General features: G+C 39.3%; 1 protein-coding gene across 1 annotated transcript in view; it reads right to left on the reverse strand.

The window, feature by feature from the left end:
• Nucleotides 1–22: 22 nt before the first annotated feature.
• The window catches only part of LOC130957332 (uncharacterized), a 37153-nt gene continuing 21848 nt past the window's right edge, over nucleotides 23–15327 (reverse strand). Inside the window, exon 4 of the mRNA XM_057884201.1 lies at nucleotides 23–361. Within this exon, the coding sequence (XP_057740184.1) occupies nucleotides 23–361 (339 nt within the window). The remainder of the gene's footprint in view (nucleotides 362–15327) is intronic.

Raw genomic sequence — 15327 nt, forward strand, 5'->3', positions numbered from 1 at the left:
GATAGGTGCTGGTTTGGATCCTCTAGTGGACTTCTCCATAGGAACAATTGTTCTGGACAAGTGTAATAAGTTGTGGCTTCAACTCAAAGTTGTTCGCATTGACATTGGGAGTGAGAATACTGCTCCCACAGTGTCTTGGATTTGCAAAAGTGTAAGAGGCTAGGACTCTTCTTTGAGGGGGGTTATTGTTAGCTAATCCCCTTGTTGCATTCAAGTTTGAGTGATTCCCTTCCATTTCGTGATACTCTTCTTCCTCAGAGACTTCTTCTTCTCCAACAACACCTTTTCCTCTAGCTTCTCTTCTCAACCTCCTGAGAGTTCGTTGGTCTTGCTCAGAGAAGTGAGGAATCTCTCCTCTTACCTATGTCATACACACAATCCACAAAGAACAAACAGCAACACTCTTGAAATTTGAGTGCAGTTAATTGAGACAAAATCTCAAACAGTTAGTGGGTTAATCAAAATTAATGAGAAAAAAGAAAAAATTGCTTGATCTAAACTATCACCTCACTTAATCATTGTCAATCTAATCAATCCTCGGCAACGGTGCCAAAAACTTGATGTGCGGAAAACGATCCGACACAAAACTCACCGGCAAGTGCACCGGGTCGCATCAAGTAATAAAACTCACGGGAGTGAGGTCGATCCCATAGGGATTGAAGGATTGAGCAATTTTAGTTTAGTGGTTGATTTAGTCAAGCAAACAGAAGTTGATTTGGGTGAATTTGTGTTCGACAAGAATTAAATTGCATAGAATGTAAAAGGGAATGGGTAATTTGCAGAAAATTAAAGAGAACAGAAAATAAAGTGCTGAATCTTAAAGAACAAGAAATTAAATGGCAGAAACTTAAAGTGCAAGAAATGTAAATTGCAGAAACTTAAAGTGCAAGGAAAATAAATGGCTTGAATTATAAAGGGAATTGGGAGTGTAATTTGCAGAAATTAAACAAAGAACAGTAAAATTCAACAAACAGAAATGTAAAAGATGGATTCAATTAAACTGGATCTTAAATAAAAATGAAAATAAGCTTGGTGTAGCAATTAAACAAGGAAATTAAAATGGAAAACAGTAGATCTCAGGACCCAAGAGACTAGATAGCTAAGTCTAGATCTCAATGCCTTCCTAGATCCAAATTCAGAGAGCAATTGTAAAATTTAAAGAAGAGAGCAGTGTAGAAAGGTAAATTCAAGGTTCAATTTCCAAAAGTTGCAGTAAATCAAAATAGAGGGAGATCTCAAGGTGAGAATGAAACAGAATTCCTTCAATTCTCAACACCCAAGACTCAAGACAAGTGTAAATGAAATTGAAAACAAGAAAACTAAGAGGAAGAGAATTCGATTCTCCTTCCTCAAGACTCAGAATCTCCAAACAACTCAAAACCCAAAAGCTTTCCAAAACTACTCAAAAAAACTAAAAGAAAAACTCTAAAAGAAAGCTCTCGGAAAACTTAAATTCTAAGCTATTTATACACTTTCTTCAAATGATCTTCAAGCCTTGAATTTGGGCCTTGGCCTTGATGGAATTGGGTTAATAGTAGCCTCCGTTGATTGCTCTTGGTGTTGGAAAGAAATCCACTTGTGAACCGGGCCATGAACCATTTAAGCTTGAGTCAAAGCTTGAGGGCAAGCTTTGGCTCAAGCTTTTTTAGCAGATTGCCTTTCTTTGCTGCCATCCACGTTTGGCTCAACATTTGAGGTCAAACGTGAGCTCAAACGTGGCTCCTTCATTGCATCTCTCTTGGCCAACGTTTGGCCTAACGTTTGAGGCAAACGTTGGCGCAAACGTTGGCTTCTCCAAGGCTTCAAACAAAGTGCTCTTCCTTGCTAATATGGCGCCAACGTTTGACCTAAAGCTTGAGGTCAAACGTTGGCGCAAGCTTTTGCTTGCTCCAGGATGAAATTCTACTTGCTGCTTGTGGCCAACGTTTGACCTAAAGCTTGAGGCAAACGTTGGCGCAAGCTTTTGGCCTCCAGGATGAACTTTTTGCAAGCCAACGTTTGAGCTAAAGCTTGAGGCAAGCTTTAGCTCAAGCTTTTTGTCCTCCGTGGGTGAAATGTTGCAAGCTCTTCCTCACGTTTAAGCTAAAGCTTGAGGCAAGCTTTAGCTCAAGCTTTTTGTCCTCTCTTGCTCTTTGCCATTCCTTCTTTCTTCATCGTTCTTCAAAGCTCTTTTCACCTATCATCAATCAACCAAAAACATCAAAGCTATGCTATAATCATGAGAGTTTTTCTTCTTCTTGAAATTTAAAAAATTATGGCATAAAAACTCATGAAAATGCACCAATCCATCCATGGTTGATTGAATCAAAGGAAACATGAAATTCTACCCAAAAGGCTTGCTTATGGCTCAAGAAAGTGCATAAAATATATTGAAAACAAAGGAAAAAGACTAGTGAAACTAGGCTAAGATGACTTGTCATCAGTGGGTACTTAACTTCTGATGCAGGTGGAAATTGTTTCTCAACAAATTTCCTTCGGCAAGTGTACCGAATTTGTTGTCAAGTAAAAACTCACAATAGAGTGAGGTCGAATCCCACAGGGATTGATTGATCAAGCAACTTTAATTAGAAGAATGTTCTAGTTGAGCTAATTCAGAATTTGGGTTGAGAGTTGCAGAAAATTAAAATGCGGGAATGTAAATGACGGAAAAGTAAATGCTAGAATTAAAGAACTGGAAGTAAATAACTGAAATTAAATTGCTGAATTGTAAATGGGAATGGGGTGTTTGCTCATGAAAATAAACGCAGAAATTAAAGAGAATGGGTGAGATCAGAATTGGGGAGTTCATTGGGCATAGGAGATGTTGCAATTCTCCGGATCAAGTTCATTTTCATCTCTTCCTCAATCAATGCACTCATTGATCTCCTTGGCAATCTTAATTGATTGAATTACAATTTCTTGCAATTCAATCTCTCAAATCTTAATCAATAGCCAATTCCTTGGTCAATTGCTCATGAGAAGAGATGAAGTGTGGTCACTGATTATACCACATGCATTTCCCAAATCATGTTTTGAGAGGATTATAGTCACATATCCATCCAAACCCAATTTGGTCCAACATGAGAAAGCATTTCTAGCTTGATCTCTTCATTCCTCTTTCAAGGTTCAGAAGGGATCCAAGTTTGAATAGTTTCTTTTCCAAGATAACTACCCAATGGGATGAAGATCGAAAGCTTTCAAGTAAAATCAAAAGAAAAGATAGAAGAAGAATGAAGAAAACTAGTATTGATCTATCAAAATACAACAGAGCTCCCTACCCAATGAAATGGGTTTAGTTGTTCATAGCTCTAAAAAATGAAAACAAAGATGGAGAATACATTCTGAACTAGAAGAGCAGAGAAAGTAAAATAGAGAGTAATGCTTTTTCCTTTCAGAACTCTTTCCAACTCCTCCAAATAATTCAAAGCTACTCTTATATATACTAATCTTCTATTCTTCTAGTTGATTCTTCAAGTCTTGGGCATTTGGATCTTCAGTTTGGAGCATATATCTTCTTCACTTGGGCTTGGTTTTACTTGCAAAGAGAAAGTGTGAAGTGGGCAGAGACTTTAGCTCAGGACGTTAGAGGTGTTAACATTCAGTGAGAAAATGGGTTCGAAAACGTTAGTGTCATTCAACTTTTTCACTAACGTTTCTTACCCAAGTAAAGGCCACGTTAACCTCAACGTTTGTGGCACAAACGTTGCCACTAACGTTGCCTCTTTGTCCTTCGCACACGTTATTGGGACTCAACATTCCCAATAACATTGAGAGCCTCCCCCTTTCCCACGTTAGAGTCCACGTTAACTTAGTTAACGTGGCTCTTTTAACGTAGGCGTGCCAATCTTCGAGAACGTTAGTGACACTCAACATTGTCACTAACGTTCCAATATGCCCCTATCTCACGTTAGAGTCTACGTTAACTAGGTTAACGTGGCTTCTAACGTGGCTTTGCAAACCATTTCCAACGTTAGTGACAATGTTGAGTGTCACTAACGTTGGCTCATCTTTCACTCATTGGCGTTAGCTTCCACGTTAACTACGTTAACGTAGAAGTTAACGTGGCTCCTTGGGGTTTTGTGGTTGCTTCCAACGTTAGTGACAATGTTGGGTGTCACTAACGTTGTCGACCATTCTTGCCTCTCACGTTAGCTCCCACGTTAACCAAGTTAACGTGGAAGTTAACGTGGTACATTACACCTTAGGCCAACGTTAGTGACAATGTTGAATGTCACCAACGTTGGCTTCCTTCCCCTTGTTAATGTTAGAGGCCACGTTAACCAAGTTAACGTGGACTCTAACGTGGCCACTTATGATCATTGGCCAACGTTAGTGATAATGTTAAGTGTCACTAACGTTGCCTCAAAGTCCTTTCTTCACGTTAGAGCTCACGTTAACTTAGTTAACGTGACTCTTAACGTGGGCAATGATGGCTTCGAGAGCGTTATTGGCAATCACTTTTCTCATTAACTTTGCAAGTTACCTCCCATTCCACGTTAGTGGCCACGTTAATTAGATTAACGTGACTGCTAAGTGGTTCTTCCTTGCTTCCTTTGGTCTTGAAATCAAGCAATAGAGTGCATCAAAGTTCTAGTCCAAGTCATGGGTAATGCAACATACAATTTGTCACTAAATTCATGCAAAATCCTCATGAAATCATGTAAAATACACAATGTATGCTTGAATCAAGGTGTAAGTGAATATCTACCCAAAACTAGCTTATTTCCTAAGGAAATGCATGAAACTACCCTAAAAACAGTAAAAAAAAGGTCAGTGAAACTGGCCAAGATGCCCTTGCATCACAACACCAAACTTAAAGCTTGCTTGTCCCTAAGCAAGTACTGGAACAAGAGAATGATGAATGGAATGCCAAGAGAAATGAGTCATTCTTGTGGAGGTCATGTTACTGATTTTATGGTGGTTTCATGCATAGCAACTTAGGTTCATTCCATTACTGGCTTTCAGACCTTTATCATGTTCTAAAACACTGGTTTTGCTTACATACCATGAGACTTTTATTGATCCTTTTATTGTCATTTCAGGGCTTATTTGTGTTCTTCAGGCTAGGTGCTCTGTAAGGGGGCAACTCTTTAAAATAAGCTTTCAGCCAACACTCCCGAACCAGTTGGTTCAAGGTGCTAGGTGTTGAGACACCCCTAAGGACTTACTCCCTCAAGTCTCTCCCCCATACATACACACCACAGGCATCTGGTTCATTTATTTTCCTTCTTGAGACCTTGGTGTCCAGCACCTCTTTGGGTTACTAAATGCTCTATAGTGAGGGTTGATGACAAGTCATCATATACCCATTTTTCAAGCTAAATTCACTTGTTTCATTAGTCTTTATGCACTTTCTTGCATCCTAAGTAAGTGATTTGGAATGAAAATGCATAACTTCTTTAAATCAAACAACCACCATTAAATTGATGCTAAATCATGAGGTTTGAGCTAAAATTTATTGATTTTTAATGAATTATAAAGCTTATGAGTTTAGAGATACTTTGATTGGTTGTTTTGGTTTCTTGTAGGTGAAGAAATGAAGAAAAGAAGAAAAACGTGGCTTAAGAAGTGTGGCCAAGAGAAGAGAAGTGTGGTGCAACATAGAAGAAGGAAGCAAACACTGCCCTCCACGAGAGCACACTGCCCTCCAAGAGAGCAGCATAATGAACCAAGCCTTTAAAAGCATCACTGCCCTGCCCACAACAAGAGCAGAGCACAATTCTATGCCAAGGACCAAAGGAAGCAAAAACTCTGCCCTGCCCTCCTCAAGAGCAATATCGGGCTTTGATGAAAAATAATTCAAAGGAAATTGCTTCCTAGTGTTTCCTATGGGTTTCGAACCCAAGAACAAGGAGGAAAGGAGTAGCGCTCAAATATAAGGAAACAAGCAAAACTTGGCTTGTTTTCAATCTCCAAGAATCGAACACAGCACCATGAGGAAGCAAGGAACTAGGCGTTACTTTGGTGCCAAGAAAACCAAGGAAAAAGGAGCAGCGTGTGCCTCCACCAAGTTTCGAACTTGGGACTTCACCAAGTGGCAACATTGCCCTGCCATCCACAAGGGCAGGGCAGCATTTTTTTGGTGCATGACCAGCGCACAAATTGGCACGGGCAGCACACAAAGCGCGCACCAAGCACGCACGGCCAGGAGCATCACGCGCAGCTAGGAGGCACGGAAGGCGCACCATGGCAACACTGCCCTGCCCTCCACAAGGGCAGGGCAGCATCCTGACGCATCACACGCACCAAGCATGCACGCAATGAGGCCGCATGCACCATTTCCTGCTCTGCCCTCCACAAGGGCAGGGCAGCCTCCTGGAAGCTACTTTCTCATGGGCTGAAAATTGGATTAAAAATCCAATTTAATTCATTTCTTCACCAAATCAAAAGCCCATCCAAATTCCAAAAATCCAAGAATAGAAAGTGTATAAATAGGAGATAGTTTGATGTAATTAGGACCTCCCTTTTGATTTTTGAATTTTCACATCTTTAGACTTGATTTTGAGAGCTTAAAACTGAGATTTTAGAGAATTGGGAAGGAGAATTGATCTCTCTTCTTCCTCGTTCTTGCTTGAGCACTTTTTATTTTTCTTGTTTGAGTCTTGGGCGTGAAGAATTGAGAAATTTCTGTCTCAATCTCTATTCAAGATCTCTTTAATTTCCCTTCTGCATAATTGAGTTGAATCCAATCTCCTTTACTGCTTCAATCTTTAATTTCTTGTTAATTGCTTTGTGAACTTGGATCTGGGAAGGCAATTGAGATCTAGACTCTGCTATCTAGTCTTTGGAGCCCTGAGATCTAATTCTCTTTTTGGTTCTTCTGTTGAACCCCTGCTGCAATTAAATTTCCATTCCTGTTTGAATTCTAGTTACTTCCAATTCATCTTCTGCTTTATTAATTGCTGCAATTTAATTACCCTTGCTTAAATTCTGAATTCCCAGTCCTCAAATCCCTTTTCCATTCAAGCAATTTATATTTCTTGCACTTTAAGTTACTGCAATTTATATTTTTTGCACTTTAAGTTTCAGTCATTTAATTTCTTGTTCTTTAAGATTCAGCACCTTTACTTCCAATTCTCTTTAATTTCTGCAATTCATCCCTCTCCCTTTACATTTCCTGCTATTTACTTACTGTTGGATACAAAATCACTCAACCAATACTTGATTCGCTTGACTAAATCAACCACTGAACTAAAATTGCTCAATCCTTCAATCCCTGTGGGATCGACCTCACTCCTGTGAGTTTTATTACTTGATGTGACCCGGTACACTTGCCGGTGAGTTTTGTGTTGGATCGTTTTCCACACACCAAGTTTTTGATGCCGTTGCCGGGGATTGAATTAGATTGACAATGATTAAGTAAGGTGGTGGTCTAGATTAAGCATTTTTTTTTCTTTTTAACTAAGCATATTAACTATTTGACACATTGTGTCACCTAACCCTCTAACCACATTCTAGCATTAGAATGTTCATGTTTCATTTGGTTTGTTTGTGATTCTTACAAGTCATGGAGGCTGAGGTGCGTGAAGAGGGAGTGAGCAACAATACCCAGCCTGCAAGAAGGGTGTTGGCCTCTTACACTATCCCCAATGCAAGAAACTGCAGGAGTAGCATACTCACTCCCAACGTTCATGCAAATAATTTTGAGTTGAAGCCTCAACTTATCACTCTGGTGCAGAACAATTGCTCCTATGGAGGAAGTCCACTTGAAGATCCAAACCAACACTTATCCATCTTCCTCAGGATTTGTGAAACTGTCAAAACAAGTGGTGTGCATCCAGACATCTACAAGCTACTGCTGTTTCCATTCTCTCTGAAGGATAAGGCCACTCAATGGTTAGAGACATTTCCCAAAGAAAGCATCAATAATTGGGAAGACTTAGTGAGCAAATTCCTAGCCAAGTTGTATCCTCCCCAAAGGATTATCAAGCTGAAAACAGAGGTGCAAACATTCATTCAAATGGATGGAGAGTCGTTGTATGATGCCTGGGAGAGATACAAGGCCTTAATCAGGAAATGTCCCCCAGAAATGTTTAGTGAGTGGGATAGACTCCAAAACTTCTATGAAGGGTTGACCCAGAAAGCTCAAGAAGCATTAGATCATTCAGCAGGAGGCTCATTGCAGCTAATGAAGACAGCAAAGGAAGCCCAAAACCTCATAGAGATGGTGGCAAACAATCAATATTTCTTTGCTCATCAAAGACAACGCCAACCAGCCCAGAGAAGGGATGTGCTAGAGCTTGAAGGTATTGACGTTCTCTTGGCACAAAATAAATAGATGCATCAACAACTTCAGCAACAAATAGAAATGATGGCCAAGAAAATTGATGGACTGCAAGGTGTTGCAGTAAACACACAACGCCAATCTCAAACCTCACATGAGTGGAATCAATCTGAAGAAAGTTTTGGGACATTCAATTTTGAGCAACAAAGCCCTGAGCAGGTGCAATGCATGAACAACACTTCAAGTTCATTTCAACATAATTTTCATGGTGATGCACACAAGACACCCTGGAAGACTCATTCTAATTCAAGGTGGGGTGAGCATCAGAATCAAGGACGAAGGGACTTCAACTCTGGCAGCCTCAGCAACACAAGCAACCATAACCATTCATCCAATAATACTAACCAATTAAAAAATTCACAAAACACATATCAACAACCCCATAATAACTCACAAAACCACCATAATAACTATTCCACATCCACATCCTACCCACAAAGTACTCCCACAATTAATTCAAACAACTTCTAATAACAACCATCTCATTTCACACAACCACAACCAAATCCAGACTCTCAAAGAATCTCAAGTCTAGAGAAAATGATGGAGAAACTCATGAAAAATCAAGACATGGCAAGACATGATCAGGAAGCTGCAAGGAAAGATCAGGCCCTGGCATTCAAAAACCAAGAGGCCTCAATCAGAAACCTTGAGAGACACATGGGGCAAATGGCTAAGCAAATTTCAGAAATGGATGAGAAGAGAGCAAATGCCTTCCCCAATGTCACTGAGGAACACCCAAGAGACAAAGGAAAAGCCACAAAATGGGAGGAGTGCAAAGCAATCACAGTGGGAAGTGAGAAGACTATGAAGAAGGAAGCCATCAATCAGGACAATTACAACGGAGAAGTTCCACAAGAAGAGACAAAGGGGAAAAGTAAAGAGGATCAAGAAACCAAAAATGCACAAATTTCAAAGGGATACAAGAACACCCTTGAATCATAACTACAAGAGAAGAGGGAAGGAGTGAATCCTTGTGTCCCCAAACTTCCATACCCTCAGAGGTTTAAAAAAGAAAATGAGAATAAGCAATACTCAAAATTCCTGGACATATTCAAAACACTCAGCATCAATATTCCTTTCTTGGAAGCACTTGAACAGATGCCACTATATGCCAAATTCATGAAGGAAGTGCTGACAAAGAAAAGATCCCTGAAGGAAGGACAGATTGTTGAGATGACAAAGGAATGTAGTGCTATCCTCTAAAGAGAGTTGCCAGAGAAGAAAGATGATCCTGGGACTTTTTACATTCCTTGCACCATAGGAAACATAACAATTGAGAAGTCATTCTGTGACCTCGGTGAAAGCATAAACTTGATGCCTTTGTCTCTAATGAGGAAACTTCAAATTTCTGAGCTGAAGTCCACATAAATAGTTCTCCAAATGACTGACAAATCCACTAAGCAAGCACTGGGAGTTGTGGAGAATGTGTTGGTAAAAGTGAGAAAATTCTTTCTCCCTGCTGACTTTATTATCTCAGATATAGAAGAGGACCCTAACACTCCCATCATCCTGGGAAGGCCTTTCCTAGCTACGGGCAGAGCATTGATAGATGTGGAAAAAGGGGAATTGTTGCTGAGAGTGCATAATGAACATCTAGCATTCCATGTTTTTAAAACCTTGCATGAACCCATTCAAGAAGAAGATTTTATGAAGGATAAGGCCAGAGATAAAAGTTTGAAGGAGGCAGTCAATGAGTTAACTCCAAGATTTCTAAATCAATGCTTGAAAGCAGTAGAGATGGTGCAACAAACCAAAGAAGTCAAGGAGGAACTAGATCCAAAACCCCCAGACGAGAAATTCAACATCCTAGATAAAGAACCACCAAGGCAGGGAGTATCTCTTGAGAAAGAAAAGAAGAAGAGGCCAAGAGGATGGAGAAATAAGAAGATCCCTACTGAAGGCTTTTCACCAGGGGATAAAGTGGTGTTAAACACCCAACCAATGAAGGTGTCTCCACAATCATCTGAATACTACACTGTGAACCGGGTCCTTTCACTTGAACACCTAGAGATCATCAAAGAGTAGACTGGAAGGAAGTTCACAGTAAGAGGAGAAAAGCTGAGTGATGAGCGGATATTTTATACGCTTTTTGGGGGTAATTTCATGTAGATTTTAGTATGTTTTAATTAGTTTTTAGTAAAATATTATTAGTTTTTAGGCAAAAATCATATTTCTGGACTTTACTATGAGTTTGTGTGTTTTTCTGTGATTTCAGGTATTTTCTGCCTGAAATTGAGGGAGCTGAGCAAAAATCTAAGTTAGGTTGAAAAAGGACTGCTGATGTTGTTGGATTCTGACCTCCCTGCACTCGAAATGGATTTTCTGGAACTACAGGACTCCAAATGGCGCTCTCTCAACGGCGTTGGAAAGTAGACATCCAGGGCTTTCCAAAAATATATAATAGTCCATACTTTGCGCGAAGATAGATGATGTAAACTGGCGTTCAACGCCAGTATCATGCTGCTGTCTGGCGTCCAGCGCCAGAAACAGGTTACAAGCTGGAGTTCAACGCCAGAAACAGGTTACAACCTGGCGTTGAACGCCCAAAACAGCCCCAGGCACGTGAGAAGCTAAAGTCTCAGCCCCAACACACACCAAGTGGGCCCTAGAAGTGGATTTCTGCACTATCTATCATAGTTTACTCATTTTCTGTAAACCTAGGTTACTAGTTTACTATTTAAACAACTTTTAGAGATTTACTTTGCACCTCATGACATTTTCAGATCTGAATTTTATACACTTTGACGGCATGAGTCTCTAAACTCCATTGTTGGGGGTGAGGAGCTCTGCATCGTCTCGATGAATTAATGCAATTATTTCTATTTCACTCAAACGTGTGTGTGTTCTGATCTAAGATGTTTATTCGCGCTTAATTATGAAGGAGGTGATGATCTGTGACACTCATCACCTCCCTCAATCTATGAACGTGTGCCTGACAAACACCCCCGTTCTACATTAGACTGAATAAGCTTCTCTTAGATTCCTTAATCAGAATCTCCGCGGTATAAGCTAGAATTGATGGCGGCCACTCTTGAGAATCTGGAAGGTCTAAACCTTGTCTGTGGTATTCCGAGTAGGATTCAAGGATCGAATGGCTGTGACAAGCTTCAAACTCGCGATTGCTGGGCGTGATGACAAACGCAAAAGGATCAATGGATCCTATTCCAACATGATCGAGAACCAACAGCTGATTAGCCGTGCTGTGACAGAGCATCTGGACCGTTTTCACTAAGAGGATGGGAGGTAGCCACTGACAATGGTGACACCCTACATACAGCTTGCCGTAGACGGGCTTTACAAACAATTGAGTTGAATATTACATTGCAGAAATTCAGAGGACAAAGCATCTCCAAAACTCCAACATATTCCCCATTACTGCACAACAAGTAACGATTTTATTCTCTTTTATTTTTCCAATCTAATAACTCCCATTGATAATTTTGATTGATATCCTGACTAAGTATAATAAAATAAACATAGCTTGCTTCAAACCAATAATCTCCGTGGGATCGACCCTTACTCACGTAAGGTATTACTTGGACGACCCAGTGCACTTGCTGGTTAGTTGTGCGAAATCATAAGAAATCTTGATTTTGATATTGAGATATTAATTTCGTGCACCAAGTTTTTGGCGCCGTTTCCGGGGATTATTCGAGTTTGAACAACTAAAGGTTTATTTTGTTGCTTAGATTAGGAAGAATTTATCCTCTTTTTTTTACTAGAATTGCATCTTTTATTATCCCTTTTTTTAAAAAAAAAAATTTCAAAAATATTATTTTTCTTTATCAATTTTTAAGTTTTTCGTGAGTTTAGTGTCTTGTTCTAAGTTTGGTGTCAATTACATATTTGATATTTTTCTTTAAAAAATTTTCGAACTTGTGTTCTTTATTCTTCATTGATCTTCAAGTTGTTCTTGTTTATTTTTCTTGTTTGATCTTGAGTTTTTCTTGTTCTGTGTCTTTTCTTGTTTTTCTTATACTAATCCAAAGCATTAGTCTTCCAAAAAGAAATATACCTGCTCAGAACAATTGTTACCTTTTCTGCCCAATTGGCTAGAGCATTGGTCTATGTTCTTGGTAATTGGTTATCTTTATTTCAAAACTTCTTTTAAAAAAATAATTTTTCTTGATTTAATCTTGTGCCAAACTTTAAGTTTGGTGTTTTATTGTTAATTTTTCTTCAATTTTCGAAAATTTAGTAAAGTTTTCTAAAAATTTTAAGTTTGGTGTTCTTTCTTTTGTTCTTGGTGTTCTTGTGAATCTTCAAGGTGTTCTTGAGTCTTTCTTGTGTTTTGATCCTAAAATTTTTAAGTTTGGTGTTCCTTGGTGTTTTCCCTCCAAAATTTTCGAAAACAAGGAGCATTAGTTCTAAAAATTTTATGTCTTGTGTCTTCTGTGTGTTTTTCTCTTTCATCATAAAATTCAAAATTTAAAAAAAAAATTATTTTCTAACTAATTTTAAACTACATTTTCGAAAATTTTATATAAAAATTCAGATTTCAATTTCAAAATTTTTCAATTCTTATTTTTTAATATATATTTTATTATCTTTTTCAAAAATTTTATCCTAACCACTTTCTCCTTTTCCTCAAATTTTTCGAAAATCTTCAAAAAAAAAATATATTTTCATTTTCTTATTTTATTTCATTTTTACTTGTTCTATTTTTTACTTTATTTTATAAAATAAATTTTTATAAAATAAATAATATCAACATCCATACCATCTCTTTTATTCCATCATGGAACTAAGTGGAAATGAACAGTCCAGGAGGACTCTGGGGTCATATGCTAACCCCACTACTGCTTCATATGGGAGTAGTATCTGTATACCCTCCATTGGAGTTAGTAGCTTTGAGTTGAATCCTCAGCTCATTATCATGGTGCAGCAAAACTTCCAGTATTCCGGTCTTCCACAGAAAGAACCTACAGAGTTTCTGGCACAATTTTTGCAAATTGCTGACACAGTACATGATAAGGAAGTAGATCAGGATGTCTACAGATTATTACTGTTTCCATTTGCTGTAAAAGATCAAGCTAAGAGGTGGTTAAATAACCAGCCTAAGAACAGCATAAAAACATGGAAACAACTGTCAGAAAAATTTCTGAATCACTATTTCCTTCCAAAACGGATGACACAGCTAAGGCTAAGCATCCAAGGCTTCAAACAAGGAGATAATAAATCCCTTTATGATGCCTGGGAGAGATACAAAGAGATGCTAAGAAAATGCCCCTCTGAGATGTTTTCAGAGTGGGTGCAATTAGACATCTTCTACTATGGGCTTACAGAAAAAGCTCAGATTTCTCTAGATCACTCAGCTGGTGGATCTATACATATGAGAAAAACAATTGAAGAAGCTCAAGAGCTTATTGATACAGTTGCCAGAAATCAGCATCTGTACCTAAGCAGTGAATCTTCCATGAAAGAAGAAGCTAAAACAGTAACTGCTAAACTCAGTCCTGTAGATCAGGCTAATGAATTCAATCAGCAATTAGACTTTCTAACTCAGCAGCTAGCCGAATTCAAGGAAATACTACAGGAAACAAGAATGGCTAACAAGAATATGGAAGTACAGTTAAAGCAAACAGAAAAGCAAATGTCAAAACAAATAGCAGAAGAATGCCAAGCAGTTCAATTAAGAAGTGGGAAAACATTAAATACCTCACTTCAAAGCAGCAGGAAGCTAAGAAATGAACAAATGTTTACTCAAAATCCCTCTGAGGACAATCAGAGCCCAGAGAGGAATAATGCTGGCGCTGAACGCCCAGACCATGCTCATTCCTGGCGTTCAACGCCAGAAACAAGCATGAATCCGGCGTTGAACGCCCAAAGGGAGCACAGTTCTGGCATTCAGACACCAGAAATAGGCAAGGAGCTGGCGTCTAACGCCACTCCAACTTCCACCCCTGGCATTCAAATGCCAGTGGGGGATCAGTCACATACAAGTGCTGATAACAACCCTTCTAAAAAGGCTTCCCAACCCACTTCTGTAAGTAATAAACCTGCAGCAACTAAGGTTGAGGAATATAAAGCCAAAATGCCTTATCCTCAAAAACTCCGCCAAGCGGAACAGGATAAGCAATTTGCCCGCTTTGCAGACTATCTCAGGACTCTTGAAATAAAGATTCCGTTTGCAGAAGCACTTGCGCAAATACCCTCTTATGCTAAGTTCATGAAAGAGATCTTAAGTCATAAGAAGGATTGGAGAGAAACTGAAAAAGTTTACCTCACTGAAGAATGCAGTGCAGTCATTCTGAAAAGCTTACCTGAGAAGCTTAAAGACCCCGGGAGCTTTATGATACCATGCACATTAGAGGGTAATTGTACCAAGCAAGCTCTATGTGATCTTGGGGCAAGTATCAACCTAATACCTGCATCTATTATCACAAAGCTCAGTTTGACTGAAGAAGTCAAACCAACCCGGATATGTCTTCAACTTGCTGATGGCTCCATTAAATACCCATCAGGTTTGATTGAAGACATGATTGTTAAGGTTGGGCCATTTGCCTTTCCTACTGACTTTGTGGTGCTGGAAATGGAGGAGCACAAGAGTGCAACTCTCATTCTAGGAAGACCTTTCCTAGCAACTGGCCAAACCCTCATTGACGTCCAAAAAGGGGAAGTAACCTTGAGAGTCAATCAGGAGGAGTTCAAGTTGAATGTTGCCAAAGCCATGCAACATCCAGACACCCCAGATGACTGCATGAGTGTTGATATCATTGACTCTCTGGTAAGAGAGGTCAATATGGCTGAGAGTCTCGAATCAGAGTTAGAGGACATCTTTAAAGATGTTCAGCCTGATTTGGAGGAATCAGAGAGAATAATAGAACCTCTGAAAATCCCTCAGGAAGAGGAGAAACCTCCCAAACCTGAGCTCAAACCATTACCACCATCCCTGAAATATGCATTTCTGGGAGAAGGTGATACCTTTCCTGTAATCATAAGCTCAGGAAGAGGAAGCACTAATTCAAGTGCTAAGGACACACAAGACAGCTCTTGGGTGGTCCATCAGTGATCTTAAGGGCATTAGCCCAGCCAGATGCATGCACAAGATCCTATTGGAG

Source organism: Arachis stenosperma, chromosome 10 (genome assembly GCF_014773155.1).
Source record: "Arachis stenosperma cultivar V10309 chromosome 10, arast.V10309.gnm1.PFL2, whole genome shotgun sequence".
Taxonomy (NCBI): Eukaryota; Viridiplantae; Streptophyta; class Magnoliopsida; order Fabales; family Fabaceae; genus Arachis; species Arachis stenosperma.